Raw genomic sequence first — 17,218 nt, 5'->3', positions numbered from 1 at the left:
CTCTATTCGGTGCAAGATCAAAGTAGGGTTTTTATCACCGACTATATCTAAAGGAATATAATACACTTATACATTTTAAGAAAACATGATTTCACACCTTAAAAAAGTTGATACTCTTATCGTACGGTATATAAATTTGGTTACGTCCTACATGATTTCCACCTAAAGTTCATCCTGTTCATTGATTTTATTTGCGATAAGGATTATGGATATTATTTTTGGTTTAGTAGATACTCTCTTAATTATTCTGATGTTATTGTTGAACAATGTAATCTTATATTGAAAATTAAATTAAACAAAATATAATTTATATTGAATAGTTCTCTTATAATTGCATTAATGTCTGTTCATGGTAAACTCAATATTTGTTGGGTCGTGTAAATGAACATCAATGTGATTAGTTATGCGCTCCTAGTCCGATTGATCTCAAAACTTAGACTATTACCAAAAATAATTCCTAATTTTAGCATTCCGAATCAGTTAAAGAGGTCGTCCGCCTACTATAGAGCATCTCTAAGGAGGTAGCAGTTGGGTAGCAAAGTTAAATTTGTTATGTCAGGTAGGAAAAACGCATCTTTAACGGAGGTAGCAACCCAATTAGTATACAATGTCAGTTGCTACTTCTTCAAGTTAGCAAATTGATTCCCCAATATGTTTTATTCAAGAATATTATTTTGTAAAGAGTTAAAAAATTTGGAGCCCAAAAGATAAAATAAGTTAAAGATAATAGTATTTTAAAATGAAAGATAAAATTTGAAGAGTTGTTGAATAATGGATTGAATGATAAATTTTAAGAATAGGATAAAAGTGCCAAATGAATTAGCAAATGACACTTTTAAAAAAAAAAAAAAAAAACTAATTCTTTTAGAGATGATCTGTGTGAGTCTTTGTGCCCACAAAACAGTGGACTGACGATGATCTCTTAAAAAAGAAAAACAAAGAACTTAGCCGTAGTGTTTCAATAAGTGTGGGAATTTCTGTATAATATTAACACACCGTTTTGCTGCGATAGTGAAGTGTGAAACTCTCTCACTCTGTGTATCTAAGTATCTCTCTCTTACCGCCAAATAAAGTAATATATGTTATGAAGTCCATCCCGTAATTATTATTCTAGTTAATTAATTTATTCATCGTGGACATAACAATCATCCATCATATGTACTTCACCTGCAACACCAATTACAAAAGGCCACTACATTCCCATTAATTAATTCTCCTACATTTCATAATATGGTTTTGCTTTGACTATATTTAAATGGATAATGCTTGTGACACTAAATTTTTAAATTAAATTTTATAAATTAAATGATATTAATGTTGATAATTAAATTATTACTTAAGTATTGATTAACGTGTTTATTTTTTTTATTAGTAATATATTATTTAATTTGCGAATTTAGTTTAAAATTTTGGTTTCCCAAACATTATCTTAATTAAATTTAATTAAGTCGATAAGGATTACAATTATCAAATAATCAAAAGCTCACCAAGAAGAAGCTTGGTTCACATTCATGTAGTCTGTGTAGCCGTAAGTAGCTAACGCGTAACGAAACCCTCTTCACATTACAAAAATAAAAAATAAATAAATAAACTGGTTAAACGGTCAAAGGCCCAAGTATGAAAGCGTCGCCCGGTTTGTCGGAACCATGCAATGCATTCAATTTTTTTGTTGCCACTGCAAAATCTGTCTTTCTCTGTACAAAACCCTGCACCTCCAATTGCCGGTCAATGTTTGAGGCCAACCCAAAACTCTCTCACTCTCTCACTCTCTCACTCTCCCACAATCCTACCCCCAAAACTCTCTCCTCTTTCTCTTCCAAAAATCTTATAAACCATATCTCAGACCTACCCTAATCTCTCTCTCTCTCTCTCTCTCTCTCTCTCTCTAAGACAAACAAAGCCCAGTTTCTCTCTCATACTCTCTTTCTATCTCTAGGATTTGAAGAAGTATAGATAGTAGCGTGTGTACTGAGAGTGAGCTATGAATGTGAAGAAGGATGTGGTGAAGAGGGAGGACAACATTAATAGCAACGATATGAATGGGGGAGGAGGAGGAGGTGGACTTACCACATCACCATTTGCAGGCATGTTTGATTTCTGTGAAGGAGAAAAGAGTTCATCTTTAGGGTTTATGGAACTTTTGGGGGTTGGGGTTGGACAGGACTATTGTCCCACTTCCCTATTTGATTATCTGCCTCAGACACCATCGACAGTCCTGCCTTCATTAGCTTCCACAATGGGAGGAAAAGATCAGTTATCTACTGACTACTCCTCTTTGAATCAGCAGCCTACAACACCAAACTCTTCGTCGATATCGTCAGAATCAAGCGAGGCAGTGAACGAAGAACACACTGATCATAAGGCTGCTACAGACCAAGAGAAAAATAATGAAGAAGAAGAACATGACGAGCAACAAAAGACCAAGAAAGAGTGAGTTTTTTACTTTTTAATTATTTTCTTGCTTTTCTTTGCTTTAAATTTTGTGTTTGAGAGATAACCCATTTCGTAACAGATCAAGATAGAGATGGGTTTTCTGGGAAATTGAAATTTTTTAGATTTTGGGTAAAAGGGTAAGTCAAATTAATAAAAAGCCTTGTGAAAGGTGAGATATTAATGCATTTGTAATTTCTTGTGTTGGGATCGGAGAAAAGGTTGAAAGCAAAGAAGGCGAGTCGGAAAAGGCAGAGAGAACCCAGATTTGCATTCATGACAAAGAGCGAAGTTGATCATCTGGAAGATGGCTACAGATGGAGAAAGTACGGCCAAAAAGCTGTCAAAAATAGCCCCTTTCCAAGGTACTAAAACTTCAGAGCCAAATTAATCACTTCCATTTGAATTTCTGCATTGTTGGTTTGAATGTATCAAAACCAGGAGATTAATTTAATAATGGGTTTTCAATCAGAATCTCAATTATATATATGTATTTCATAATTAAATTTTGGTGATGTGATGAAATGATAATATGTTTTGTAGGAGTTACTATCGGTGCACAAGTGCATCATGTAATGTGAAGAAGCGAGTGGAGCGATCTTTCGACGATCCGAGCATTGTTGTAACTACTTATGAAGGACAACACACTCATCGCAGCCCACTCCTGCCTCGCCCGACTCTCCCTGCAGCTTCTGCTTTTCCAGCTAATAACTTTGCCATGCCATTAATCCCGACAAGAACCCTATTTACTCATGACTATCAACAAGTGCAACCATTTGCAGATAGCAACTCCTCTTCGCCTTCATCGGCACCAATTAATTTTGGTGATTATTATGTGAATGGCTCTTCATTGTGTCTTACAAATGCTACCAGTACCGCTGGCTTTCTTCATCCCGAAAGGTGGTTTTGCTCCCCGGCAACCGGTTCTGCTTTGTTAGCTGACCATGGCCTTCTTCAAGACATAGTCCCCTCTCATATGCTGAAGCAAGAGTAGAAGATATATGCCCTTATATATATATATATATATATATATATATATATATATATATATATATATATATATATATATATATATGATCATCATCAGATAGTGAGATCATTCCAATCCATCAGTGCTACTTAATTATGTACTAATTTGGTTTACTTACTGACTTTCTGTGTTAAGATGGTGATCCAGATGATGGTTATGTTTTGTAACATGGATGGAACATAGACTTTTGAATCCAATGCAGGTAGCTAGTTTTTCTTTCTGTTTCTTTTACCTCTTTATTTTGATTTTTTTTTTCCCGTATTTTTCCCTTTTGGGGGTTTGTGTGGAAGAGCCTAAAAGGGGAGAAAGAGAGGTGAGGAGGAGGATGATTATGGTAAATAGCGAAAAATGGGGGGTTGTTTATTTAGTTCGATCGTCTGACGTCTTGTTTGTCCTTATATCTTTGTTTTTCTTGTTGAAGGAATGTGCATTGATTTGATTTGGATACTAGTCAGCACTGCGGGCAGTCATGATCTGAGGGTTAGGATTTTGGACGGTCGCCAGACTCTCCACACCTACTTCTTTTTCTCTTTTTGGTCGACTTCTTGTTTCTCCGTATAACAAATTTCACTCCTTTTTTAGCCATTTGCACTTGAAACTGCGTATTTAACAAGTTCAATGAAGTTACAGCAGAAGTGTAAACATGAATATAGCTTACATTGATTAAAACGAATGTACCCTCTCTCATGCACCTAATAATTCTAAGTTAGGAAACTGTTATTATTAGCACTTTAAAAATCTTATTTTATACTTATCATAATTGTATTTTTTTTTCTAATTATAAAAAGCTTTGAATGTAAGATGAAAAATTTAAAGTGTCATAACAATTCACTTCAAGTTATTTTAAAATAAAATATCGTTTTAATTAAGGAAAAAACATTTTCTCAAGAGAATTCCCATAAAAGCGTTATTCTAGAGAAAGGGAATTCACTTCAAATGCCCTCTTTTGTTGTATGCCAACAAATCTCACCCTCCACATTCGATTCATTGAATTTGAATAATAATGAGATGGGAGATGTGGATTTCGACCCTCTTTGCAGTGATATTATAGATATTAACAAGTACCGTCGCATTGTTTTCCTATTCACTTTATTTACTTATTGGAATAAAGAACATCGAATTATAAATACCATCAAACAAATTATTACTGATTTAACGAGTCCTCGTTCTCTGTATTATCATCTTTAAACATACCTGTAAAGGGAATTCTCCAAATATCTCTTCTTTAGTTGGTGGAAAATCTAAATCCAATTGGCATCGAGAGAGAATTGGTTGGATAGTGTTTGGTACATTTCTCCACCACTTGGTTCTTTCTTTTTCCTTTTTGGTAAAATGGGTGGGAACCGAACAAAGGCGCTTGGTTTGGGTAGAATCTTCAAGAAGTTCAGCAAACACAAGATAAATAACAAACATGTTGAGTGGATGATCAACTTCACATCATATGGGCGGTGAGCGCCAAAGATAAACTTTCTAATTGGGAATAATTACTTCAGATTATATGTAAAATAATTGGTCTATGGTACAAATTTCGGGCAAGGATAGAGATCCTCTTCGAATCTCACTGTCCGGAGCTCAAGAAACTAGTAATCCAGACTGCTTAAATTGAATTCGACAATATTTATTAAATCATTTTGCTCATCCATCTTATACAAAACAAGGGTCCTGATATCTTTTTCTCTCTTGAACAGTCAGAATTCCCTAAACCAAGGGCCTTATGCTCTGGATGTGAGGTCTAAAGAGGATTGGTGGGACACTTGAATCCTGATGGTTTCGTGCCTCTCCAGCTTCACAAATTCTCTGCACCACACTAAAATGGTGGAGTCGCGCAAATGGAAATATAAGTAGCCGTATCTTGTATATAGATAGGGTGAATTGTTGAATATTACGCCTCCAAATCCCCTCACCTTCTCGTCCATCTCACACTTTTATTTTTGTAAACACAAAATATTGATGTGATTTAATTATAACCATTCAAATAAAAAAAAGATTGCAGAAGAATAGGATTGAAAGAACTCAATACAAAATATTGACGTGACTTAATCGTAACTGTTCAAGTAATAAATGTGAAGAAAGTTGAGATTCCACCATAAAACCAATTGACAATATGGGAAGTAGCCCAACCTCTTATAAACCCATGCAAGGTCTCTCTTCACATCAATGTTGGACTTATTCTCAATACGCCCCCTCACATGTGGCGAATTTTCAATCCTAACACGTGGACAACACAACTCGAGTGACATGGAGCACGTGTGATCATTGGGCTTCATACATGTGACAACTGGCTCTGATATCATAAAAAAAGTTGAGTTTTCATCATAAAACCAATTAGCAATATGGGGTACTCTTATAAGCCCATACAAGGTTCATTTTCACATTAATGTAGAACTCATTCTCAACAAAAGGACGAGAAGGTGTTTGTTTGGCCTTGGAATGGAATTAGCAGCAAGTCATATTGTAAGGTGATGCTTTACAGGTTGGTGATGCTTTGCAGGTGACCCAAAGCTCTCGGAAGTCCGCAGGGTGGTTCTTCCGCCTTTGATTTGCTTGTTGAAGACATTAAAACTAGCCTAAGCTTGTCATGTTCATACATACGTAATGTAAGGACACATCGAACGCTGAAGCTTGCCTTTATTTCCAATTTTACCAGTTATTGGTTTGATGAGGCTCGAAGTTGCTCCAGAATGTACTCCTTAAAAAATTGTAGTGATGAATAAAACTACTATTGTTTCTTATTAAAAACAATGAAAAAAAAAAAGAACAGCCGAAAAAAAGAGGATTGTATGCTGTATAAAACAGAAATATAATTTGAAAATATGTAAACATGTGTATACTGTTATTTAATAATACGATCTAGTGATATTTCTCTTTACTTGTAAATGAGAGGTCTTAAGTTTGATTCTCGTCAAAGATGAATTCGAACCACATTATTACTAATCTATTGTGAGATTAAACCCATCCTCTACCCTTGAGGGTAGATAATATCGTTTGTTAAAAATTTAATAAATAAAAAAAAAAAAAAAAAAAAACGTGTATACTGACCACGCACAAACCTTTTTTTTTTTTTTTTTTTTTTTGTGTCAAAACAAACATTTGTTTTTGTGGTGTGGATAAATATTGTAAAAAAGACAGAAAAGAAAATTCAGCAGGCGGTAAGTGGGTAATAAAAACCCAGCCCTAGCCCAGGCCTTCTTAGCTAAAGCTTTAGGCTTTCTCCTCGTCGACGTCCTAAAACCTCTGCTTGCGGCTCCACTATCTTCACTCTCCAGGTAACCATTCCGTACACCAAATCTAATTCAATTTTTATGTAAATTTTTTCATGCATTTAATCGTCGGCCCCTAATTTGCCCTTTTATGTTTATTGTACAATCAAGTAATCGATTTATTTATGTATTTATTTTTGTTATAATTTCAATTTTCATGGGGATTTTCTTCTCAAAGTAGCAGATCCTGATATCAATTTTTAATCTTGATTGTTGCTTTTGTTTATAAATTTCTGCAAGTGTTTTGCTTAGTAATTAGTGAACTTAATCTTATTGGGATTTGGGTTTTCGTAGAAATTCAATATCGATAAGGCTTAAAGTTATGTTCTTTACCCTTTTCTGTGTAATTTGTTGGCTGTAGAGGATATTGATGAGGTTTGGTTTGTGTTGTGGAATGTTTAGAATTCATAAGGTTGAAATAATGGAAACGAGACCCGACCCGGATATCGATGACGACTTTAGCGAGCTATATAAGGAGTACACTGGCCCTCCTGGGTCAAATGCCGCTAACACACAAGATAGGGCAAAACCAAACAAAAGGTCTCCTGCCGGGTCTGATGAGGAAGAGGAATCTCGCGACCCCAATGCCGTCCCGACCGACTTTACTAGCCGAGAAGCTAAGGTGTGGGAGGCCAAGTCAAAAGCAACTGAGAGGAATTGGAAGAAGAGGAAGGAAGAAGAAATGATTTGCAAAATCTGTGGGGAACCTGGCCACTTTACTCAGGTAAAACTTTAGTGCTTCATTTGCTTCTAGTTTCTTCTAATATCTGGCCACCTTTATGCAAAATCACACACACATACGCAAACGCATTCCTTTTTTGTTTTTCAATTGCTTATACTACAAAGTGTTTTTCAATTGCTAATATAACCTCATAGCATGTTTAGACTTTTTAGTTCTTCTATCTCAGGGTGTTACTTTTTCTTTATGATAACAAGTTCTGATGCATTTTGGTAATTCCTAGGGTTGCCCATCTACCCTTGGTGCAAGTCGCAAGTCTCAAGATTTCTTTGAAAGGGTACCTGCTAGAGAAAAGCATGTAAGGTCCCTTTTCACTGAGAGAGTGATAAACAGGATTGAAAACGATATTGGATGCAATATTAAGATGGACGAGAAATTTATCATTGTCAGTGGCAAGGACAGGTTAGTATTAAGAAAGGGTGTGGATGCTGTGCACAAAATGATTAGAGAGGAAGGCGAACAAACAGAGGGTTCTGGTTCTCGAGTGACTAGATCAAGGTCACCTGAGCGAAGTCCTGTTGGTGCACGTTTACAACATTCTGAATCCCAGAGGTCTCATTCTGGTCCCCGAAACGGGTCCCATTTTCAACAAAGGTTTCACAGGCAAGAGAAATTTGTTGAAGACCGAATACGTCAGGATATGCAGAAAATTTCCAGGGTTTCTCCGCAAGGTAGGGACATCATAGGATATGTTTACGATGTATATAGGGAGCTGTTAAGTCACGTTCATAGCTCGTTAGGTTCGTATACAATTTTCTACCTGCTGTCTGTAAAATCTTTCCAATTTATCAAAGAATCGGGTTGTTGCTTATCATTTGTTTGCAGCAAGAGGTAAGTTCTTATCTTCAAGAATTGTGTGTAGAGTTCTGAAGTAGCTTTCACGGTTGGGTCTGAATTGATCGGGTTGTTTCCGAAATGAAATCATTTACTGAAAGCTATCCAGAAATTTTGCCTCAGATGGTTTCTATCTGAAAATAAGATAGTATGTTGAATTAAAGCTGCCATCTGTGTTAGCATCTTGAATCAAGTGCTTAACATACTCTTCATTTCATGAAGCTTATGGTAATGTCGGAGCTAGAGGTCGACCAAGTCATTCAAACTCTCCAGCTCGTGCCCCTTATATGAGAAACTCATATAATTCATATGATGGTCATAATCGGAGCATGGCTGCTTATAGAAATGATGTATGGAATTCTGATAAAGAAGGATCTGATATGCAATCCGGTCGTCAGTTTGATTACTCTGCCACCCCTCAGACATTAGAAGAATTAGAATTGGCGTACAAAAGAGAGGCAACGGAACTTGGAAGAATTCGTGACAAGGAAGAAGATGAAGAAAATTACGGACATCGTGAGGTATTGACTACCTTACAACTCTGGGAACAAATAAAACGAGAAACACTTTTATGTCTTTTATTCTTGCTGGAAGTGATAACTGGTCTATTGACCCATCCTATAACTCTTTAACATGTATACCTCCAGCTACCCTGCCTGTTTTCTTGCCAATCGTAATTGTTTTAAAAAGACTTGAACTCTTGGTACAAATTTCTTGTTGCTGACTTTTTATTATATGGATAAAAGGCGATTAGGGATATAAGAGAGAACCACATGAAGAAATTGGCTACCCTGAGGGGCATGCATGCAAAGCAGTGGGAGGACTTTCTTCAACTTGATGCCCAGAAACGTCAACAACAGGCTAATCAGCAGATGTCGACTTCAGGTTTTGGTGGTTATAAATCACACAATTATTCTGAATACGACAGCTCCTCGGCCAATCCTCAGTATTCCGGGGCTAATTTAGCCATGGATTCAAGGAGCAGGTACCCCAACCCTATGGAAAACTATCCTTCAAGGCCTCATGACAATTTTGGTGAGTTTCAGCGTCAGAGGCAAGAGGATTATGGGAGAGGTTACAATCGATACTGAATGGGAATCTGCAATTACATTTGGTGAGTAGTCTTACTCTTCAGGCAAATTAACAAGGATTTAATTGTTACCTTTATGGCTTGTCCCCAAAATTGAATATCCAATGCTCCTATAGGGTGCTTCTTCAGGATGCAGAAGTGAAATTTTATTAGGGTGCTTTTAGCAACCACATAGAATGTTTTTATGCAAATCCGTGGGTGTTGATTGGGTAGGGAGCGCAGATGTTGGCATTGTTGACATGGTGTTGCAGATTATTGTTTGCTTATTTAGCACTAGCTTAAATTCCACTTGGAAAAAATTCCAGGGTCAAGTAGCAGTAGGCACAGGAGAGCACCAAATCTAGGTCGCATTACGGTCTACTGTTTTACATTGACATCATTCATGTCAGGACATGATCGATCTAAAATATTTCCTCCTGCACATAAACATTCTGGTGTTTGTGACCAGTAACTTTATATTATACTTTCCGTTGGTTAGTTAAGTCTATTATATTTGATATCAAACCACGTCGTCAATGAGCGAAATGGGGCAAACCTCGCTTGGCTTTCTTGTAGATCAAGGAATATCTTCCTTCTTGTCCTAGGGCATTGGTGTATAAATAGTATCATTTGGTGGTCCGGATTGGATGGAACTATGTGTTTCGGATTGGAATAGCTTCCATTCTTTGATCTGGTACTGATATCACTCTTCAATTTTCTTCGTCTACTAGAATACACATTTCTGGGTTTTGGGATTAAGGGAAATATAACCAAGTCACTCATAAAGCTCACCTCAACTCAACTCAATCCCTATCGACAAGGTTGGAGCTCATTCAAACTTGGGAGTAGGCTCCAAGTTGTGTAGATCAATCAAAACAACCCTTGTCTTCAATGAGCTTGGATATGTTGGGTCATGAAGATATGCGAACCTGAAAGGAAGCTCACTGATGCACCCTTGGTGGCGGTTCGATCTCCCTTCCCTCCTAACATTTAACAATTTAACCCAATGACGGTATCGCTTCTTAAAAAAAAAAAAAATTTCCCCCATAGACTGCATCCAATCTCTCTGAGGATCAAACACAACCGTGTACTTTGTAATATACCTTTGTTTAATGTGAAAACATCAAACGCACCCTCGTGGTGGACATAGCCGAATTAAGCGTGAACTATGTGTATTGTTGTGTTCACTTATTTACTGCTCTAATTCAATCTCTGCATCCAATCGTAGTGTTCACTTATTTGCAGACTTTGATCGGACATTCTTTTACAGGACATTGTATTGTTGCTTGTGAGATGAAAGGACTGATTCAGCAGACTCGTTTGGACGCTGCTCGTAATTCCGCAGTTGTGGTTTTCGACGGCTGGGGTAGTTATGATCTCAATTAAAACCAGACTAAGCATGCGACGGCAAATGTTTATGCTTACTTCAATATCGGGGACAAATCGTCGGGCGGATTGGGAAACGGTTTCCTTTTTGGCTAAAGTGAAACTTGGGATACTATGTCATTTGAACAAACCTTGTTAGATCCCATTTTTAAGTTATTTTTCAACAAAATCTGTTGCAATGAATTTGTCAAATAATAATTTGCTCAGCTCCTGGAGGCAGTTGCCTTGCAATCTGCAGAGCACGCTGCCTTAATGCAGCTGTTGAATTTTTATTACTTGTAACAATCTCTGACTGTAGAGTGGATTCTCCCTTTTCAAGTTCAAGTTCAATGGCATTGTGAATCATTGGCTCGATACCAATGTTAGACCCGTTCGAACTTTGACTCGTATTGATAGGAACAATTGCTATTACTCAAGAACCAGAATACAATCAATATCTTCAACATACTTTGCTCCGTACAAAGGCATATCATATAAACTGTTGCAGGCTACAGATCAAACTACCTTCGTAGCAAATTCCACAAAACCAATAAAGTGTCCAACAGGATTCTCTCCGGATCCGCATATAAACTGTTGCAGGCTACAGATCAAACTACCTTCGTAGCAAATACCACAAAACCAATAAAGTGTCCAACAGGATTCTCTCTGGATCCTTTTGGTGAGGATTCGTGAATCATGTCCGTTCATCGTACATCGTGCAGTCAGTTTTTATCAAGTACTGTTTGTGTTCAATTTTAAATAAAAATATTTAAAATAAGTTCTGACTGCACGATGTACGATGAATGGACATGATTGACGGATTCCCAAAATTCTCACAAAGAGAATCCGGATTCATAAAGCATTATCACAAATGATGACATGGCATGTGCCGTGGCAAGAGCTTAATAGCATCTTAACATATGCAAGAAAGGAGACCGCTCTCTCTACTCGGTTGAATTAAGGAGGCTTTGTAAGACATATTCTAAAATCACAACAACAAAACATTAGGATCACAAATAAATCAAATCAATATGAAATAGAGATCGACTAATTATATTGAACTTATCTGTAGAATTTGGAAGACATGATTATGAAGATGAAGCCATTGATGAACTCTAAGGTGTCTTCTCCTTCCAATACTCCAAAATATCCCTCTACCATATGAATAGGTTTTAGTATTATGAGGAATTCAACGTATGGAAGCAGGGACTTAACCTAGTATTTATATACCATTAGGGTTCCTTATTAGCCGGCCTATTAACAGCTAAGAAAGTCAACCCTATCACCTTGATTGAGTCCTATCATGATGCAATATCTTTGTATTTGAACCTCTAGATGATTCTCCTAGATTAGCTGCAATGATTTAAGACTCCACAATTCTTACCTAACTAGGACTCTTAATTTACTCGAATTGCACATCACTGAATAATCAAGTGATTTGTTCCTCAAGTAAACCAATGGTCACACATTGCCATTCACAGAACTTTACATTCTCCCACTTGAATGCCAATGTGATGTCCTGATAAGAACTCGTGGTGATCACTGAGTCTTCATGAGTTTGCAACCAATCTTTCCTAGCAACTTGTCACTTTTGAATCAAGTGCAGAACCACAGAAAACAAGGCACACATTGCACAGTTCCTTGCACTCCATGATTACATGCACACTTAACTCAAAGCACTATGTTTCTAACAAAGTCATGATATCAAGAGCTAATAGTCAAAACATTAGCTCACAATAGTCGAACTGAAAATATGAAAATATATTTCAGTACAAAAGTAGTTCACAAAGAACTCTAACAACGTTGGTAACAAAATTCAACTTTTTTGTCAATTTAGAATATAATAAGAGAACACGTAAAATACGACATACTATTTACAAAATCATGACCTCTTATTAAAACTTATGAACAAAATTTACTCTTAAAGTATTAGCCACTAACGCTTCAAATTTTTTTAACACAAAAGGTAATCTTTTACTCACACTGATTAATAGAGACAAAATTATATATAGATAAATTATTATTACTCCCACTGATTAAGAGAGTACAACAAAACTTTGTAGATGTCTACAAAATGAAATAGATACCTTTCAAATACTCCCATCAGCAAAACATTAGTCATGGGATCTAAACTATAAAATTTGTGAGTTCAACATCTTTATTCTAGATATGTGCACGGAAGTGACTCTTGTGACTGAAAAACTATACAAAATCATTTGGTCAGTTTTGTTCATATAACATTTGACGGAAATAGAAAACTTTAACTAAATGTTTTCTAATGCATCAAAAGCATATAATTCTAGAATCATCTTTGGACAGAAACTAATTATATTAGGTTTGCATAGCTAAAACATAAAATACAAGGGCAAACATATATAACTTCAAAACTTTTGAGCAGATGAAGTATATACCATCTTGTCAATTCCATGCTTCACTTTTGAGCAGATTAATTATCCATCAATAACATATAAATCACAAGTCCAATTTCTTGAACAACATACAAGAAATAATAAGAAAACCACTTTTGAGCAGAATATACTCATTAACCCTTCTTGAATTTCCTACAAGATTAGTTGCATATATAACAAATAAAATATAAACGAGTATGACAATGTACGTTTTATCTACCAAAACTATGACCATTAAAAGCATGCAAAATTGATGAGTGTGAAGCCCATAATACATTATTTCTCCCACTTGACACTCAAAATTGCAAGATTAAACACTAGAGAAAGTGGTTTTCATATGACAAAATATAGGCTGTTGAATCAATAAAGATAGTGTAAGCTCTACCAAAATTTCAAAATTAATCATAATTTAAATAAAACCAATTTACAATCTTTAATATGCTCAAAACATGAAAATTTCTTAAACAAATTTGTTGAGTCACAAAATAGTCGGTTTGGACATAATAAACCAATCTATATGTATCACAATTAGGCTTATATAAGGAACAATATCTCAACATTATTAATCAATCTAAAAGTGACAAGTGATTAGATAAACCAATGCTTACAAAATTTATTTTAGTGTATGGGAGAAGACACATATGTGTTAAAGATTAGGTCAAAAATTAAAAAGAAACCTAACAAGATAATCCAAACTCAAAATTTATGTTTTAATTCTAAAATAAAGTCAATTAAAGTAAACACATAGATATCTCAACAACATCAAATTTTCAACAATAATTTTAATCCAATTTAGAACTCACAAAAAATTAAGGCAAAAGATTGGCAAATTTACCTACTCATTCTCGATTATGCAAGATTCATCATGGAAGTAGTCGAGTTGTGAAGGATCGAATAAACTCCAAATTGCATGATTGTTACACCTTTGGGCAGAAACTAATCATGCAACGAAAATACCTGCATAGCTAGCCAAAACATAAAATACACAAAATACATATAGCTTCAACAGCTTTGGCCAGATGAAAATATGTTAAAAGTACTTTATGATTTTCTATAATACTAATTTATAATTGGTGATTGATTTCTTGAAATTCCCATTGGGACAAAAGTATTCACCATATAAAGTAGAATGCTGATTTTTCAAAATAATCCTTTAGAACAATATTAAATAACCGTTTTGTTGGATATTCAATGATTCTCAAAAGATTAAATCAAACACAAAAATATGTCGTTATTGACATTGAACAATAGAGTTCTCGAAAGAGACCAAAATGATCAATTAGTAAACTGATGCCACTTTCCAATTTTCTCTCAAAAGACAATTATCATCATAATCAGAATTAATGACCAAACAAAACATTGGTTTAAGCAAAACAAACCAATACATCTTTAAATCAAAATTTAATCGGTGTTGTCTATAAAATTCATTAGTATTGAGAATTCGCATAAAATAAGGACATATTGGAACCATAAAATTGTATAATAATCGGTACCAATAGATGTGCACAAATCAGTGAAACAATATCACATATCAAAACTAGTTTTGAAGTACCAAAATTCAGCAGTACTACTTTAGTTTGCAAATTCACTAAAAACTCAATTCTCTTTAGATTGTCATGAAATTTTTTTGGTATGCACTAGACATATATGGCTACTATTTCACAAAATTTAATGATTTTTAAAATTTTAAGCGAGCCAAAAATGAATTCGAAAAGAGAGGTGCTGCCGAAACTGCAGAAAATGTTCAGTATAGACCTGAGATTACAAATTCACCAAATATTCATTGTTCATCCGATATGCATGAAAATTTTCAAACATAAAGTAAACATACAAATCTGTTAATTCCCAAAATTTCATAATTTTTGAGACTTTACATGTGTACTAAAAGAAAATATGAAATGGAATGTGCTGCAGAAACGACAAAAATTCTGCAGTACATACCGTAGACTAAATAATTCACCAAAAATTCAAAATTTTTTTTTCTCCAATATGCATAAAAATTTCCAGAAATAAAGTAGACATGTAAATCTATTGTCACCCAAAATTTCATGATTTTTTTTTCGATTTTAAAAGTGGGCTAAAAATAAAATCGAAATGAAATTTGCTGCAGAAACCGCATAAATTCCATAGGACAGTCCCCGAGATTAAAAATTCACCAAGAATTCATAAACCAATGCTCATGAAAATTTTCAGATTTAAAATAAATATCTCAATGTATATCATACTAAAATTTCATGAATTTATCAATTACATAAATATATCAAAATAATATTACAAACACACTATTCTGCAGAAGTCTACAGAATTCCAGCAACAGGGTATCTCACTTAAAAATTTACCATAAATCCATTTCTTGTCCAAAAAACGTGAAAAAGTACCAGCATCTAAAGTCCATTTAATATTACGATATGACCGAATTTCATAAAATTTGAAGTCAGGGAAGTCCATCAAAAACTAGAATGTCTATCAGCCATACGAAATATGCACTTATACCAAACAAGAGTCTGCAAAAGATTTACGATGCCATTGAAAAAACTCCCCAAAATCTCAATTAAGAATCGATAGCCCAGAACTACTCATATAAATAAGGTACATGAATTTCAAATTTGTCAAAATAACTAAAGTCCATCAGAATTGCAAGATTTATGGCTCGAAAATAATCTAATTCATTGAAAGCCCCAATAAAAGTTTCCTTCCAACAGATTTAATTAATCATGAAATCAATACAGGAATATAATTAATAAATACAATAAACATAAATCCGTGTCGTAATCCTTCTCTGCAGCACAACGATAATTATTGTGGAAAAAGAAGACAACCCTATATACTCAAGAAAACTCCATAATCTCCCGAAAGGAAGAAGAAAAAAAAAAAAAAAAACAATTAGCCGGTGACTAATTATGAACTCCAAATTCACCGTGTAGTTAAATTATTTCCCTTTTATTTTCCATGCCCAATTTCAATTTGTTTGGACCTAAATCCCTAAACAAAATTGCAAACTCAAGTGATACAAAATTGCGGAAGCATCTTTATGAAGTCTCACAGGATTGAATAGTCAAAATAGCCAACCAAACGATAAACACAAATTATGCTTCACTTGTGTCAATCATCTACAGTTAATCAAATTACCTATGAATCGAACCCTAAGCTTGTTGTGTGGCTCTGATACCACATGTAAGACATATTCTGAAATCACAACAACAAGACATTAGGATCACAAATAAATCAAATCAATATGAAATAGAGATCGACTAATTATATTGAACTTATCTGTAGAATTCGGAAGACATGATTATGAAGATGAAGCCATTGATGAACTCTAGGTTGTCTTCTCCTTCCAATACACCAAAATATCCCTCTACTATATGAATAGGTTTTAGTATTATGAGAAATTCAACGTATGGAAGTAGGGACTTAACCTAGTATTTATATACCATTAGGGTTCCTTATTAGCCGGCCTATTAACAGCTAAGAAAGTCAACCCTATCACCTTGATTGAGTCCTATCATGATGCAATATCTTTGTATTTGAACCTCTAGATGATTCTCCTAGATTAGCTGCAATGATTTAAGACTCCACAATTCTTACCTAACTAGGACTCTTAATTTACTCGAATTGCACATCACTGAATAATCAAGTGATTTGTTCCTCAAGTAAACCAATTGTCACACATTACCATTCACAGAACTTTACAGGCTTAGCATATCAGTTGCAACAACAATGAATGATAAGTCCTTGAAACTTCTTAATCAAACGACACAAGATTATGAACAAAAATCTCAAGTATGCGGACGTGCATGCAATCACTTAGCTGCAGGAACTTCAACCAGAGCGAAGAGCCGGCGACTTTCAAATTTCCTAAATGCGGAGCCAGAAACGTAAAGGTGTTGAAGAAGTTGGCAGCAGGACAGAAAGTGCCCGATAAGTTGACCGTTCATATTTACAAATGACAGAGAGAGGTGCTTGAGGGACTTAATGCATGACATGCCAAAAGGGCTCTTAAATGGCTTATCCGGAAAAAAAACTTAAGAATTGGAAGAGTGCCAAAAAGGTCTATGTGCTTTCAGATCTATCTCAAGCCCT

The 17,218-nt window shown here is 35.1% G+C and overlaps 2 protein-coding genes and 1 long non-coding RNA gene across 3 annotated transcripts; all 3 read left to right on the top strand.

Moving 5' to 3' along the window:
- The first annotated feature begins 1,732 nt into the window (after window positions 1-1,732).
- LOC137709158 (WRKY transcription factor 23-like) lies at window positions 1,733-3,455 on the top strand. The gene is made up of 3 exons (XM_068448275.1): window positions 1,733-2,430; window positions 2,652-2,795; window positions 2,974-3,455. The coding sequence occupies exons 1-3, from the start codon at window positions 1,982-1,984 to the stop codon at window positions 3,422-3,424; spliced, it is 1,044 nt and encodes a 347-aa protein (XP_068304376.1). The 5' UTR covers window positions 1,733-1,981; the 3' UTR covers window positions 3,425-3,455.
- Window positions 3,456-3,481: 26 nt separating this feature from the next.
- Window positions 3,482-4,189, top strand: LOC137709157 (uncharacterized). The gene is made up of 2 exons (XR_011064846.1): window positions 3,482-3,662; window positions 3,882-4,189. It is a non-coding gene; the product is annotated as an uncharacterized lncRNA (long non-coding RNA).
- Window positions 4,190-6,602: 2,413 nt separating this feature from the next.
- LOC137708357 (uncharacterized) lies at window positions 6,603-11,093 on the top strand. The gene is made up of 6 exons (XM_068447410.1): window positions 6,603-6,726; window positions 7,123-7,444; window positions 7,683-8,130; window positions 8,516-8,814; window positions 9,040-9,407; window positions 10,633-11,093. The coding sequence occupies exons 2-5, from the start codon at window positions 7,142-7,144 to the stop codon at window positions 9,382-9,384; spliced, it is 1,395 nt and encodes a 464-aa protein (XP_068303511.1). The 5' UTR covers window positions 6,603-6,726; window positions 7,123-7,141; the 3' UTR covers window positions 9,385-9,407; window positions 10,633-11,093.
- Window positions 11,094-17,218: the final 6,125 nt, after the last annotated feature.

This window comes from Pyrus communis, chromosome 11 (genome assembly GCF_963583255.1).
Source record: "Pyrus communis chromosome 11, drPyrComm1.1, whole genome shotgun sequence".
NCBI lineage: Eukaryota > Viridiplantae > Streptophyta > Magnoliopsida > Rosales > Rosaceae > Pyrus > Pyrus communis.
The sequence above is the reverse complement of the archived record's forward strand: the minus strand, read 5'-3'. Positions and strand labels throughout refer to the sequence as shown.

Excerpts from the sequence above, each read along its gene's own strand:
- LOC137709158 (XM_068448275.1), top strand. The coding sequence starts at position 1,982 with ATGAATGTGAAGAAGGATGTGGTGAAGAGGGAGGACAACATTAATAGC. Across the intron at positions 2,431-2,651 it reads CAACAAAAGACCAAGAAAGA|GTTGAAAGCAAAGAAGGCGA; the intron begins GTGAGTTTTTTA and ends ATCGGAGAAAAG. Across the intron at positions 2,796-2,973 it reads AAAAATAGCCCCTTTCCAAG|GAGTTACTATCGGTGCACAA; the intron begins GTACTAAAACTT and ends TATGTTTTGTAG.
- LOC137708357 (XM_068447410.1), top strand. The coding sequence starts at position 7,142 with ATGGAAACGAGACCCGACCCGGATATCGATGACGACTTTAGCGAGCTA. Across the intron at positions 7,445-7,682 it reads AACCTGGCCACTTTACTCAG|GGTTGCCCATCTACCCTTGG; the intron begins GTAAAACTTTAG and ends GGTAATTCCTAG. Across the intron at positions 8,131-8,515 it reads TTCCAGGGTTTCTCCGCAAG|CTTATGGTAATGTCGGAGCT; the intron begins GTAGGGACATCA and ends CATTTCATGAAG.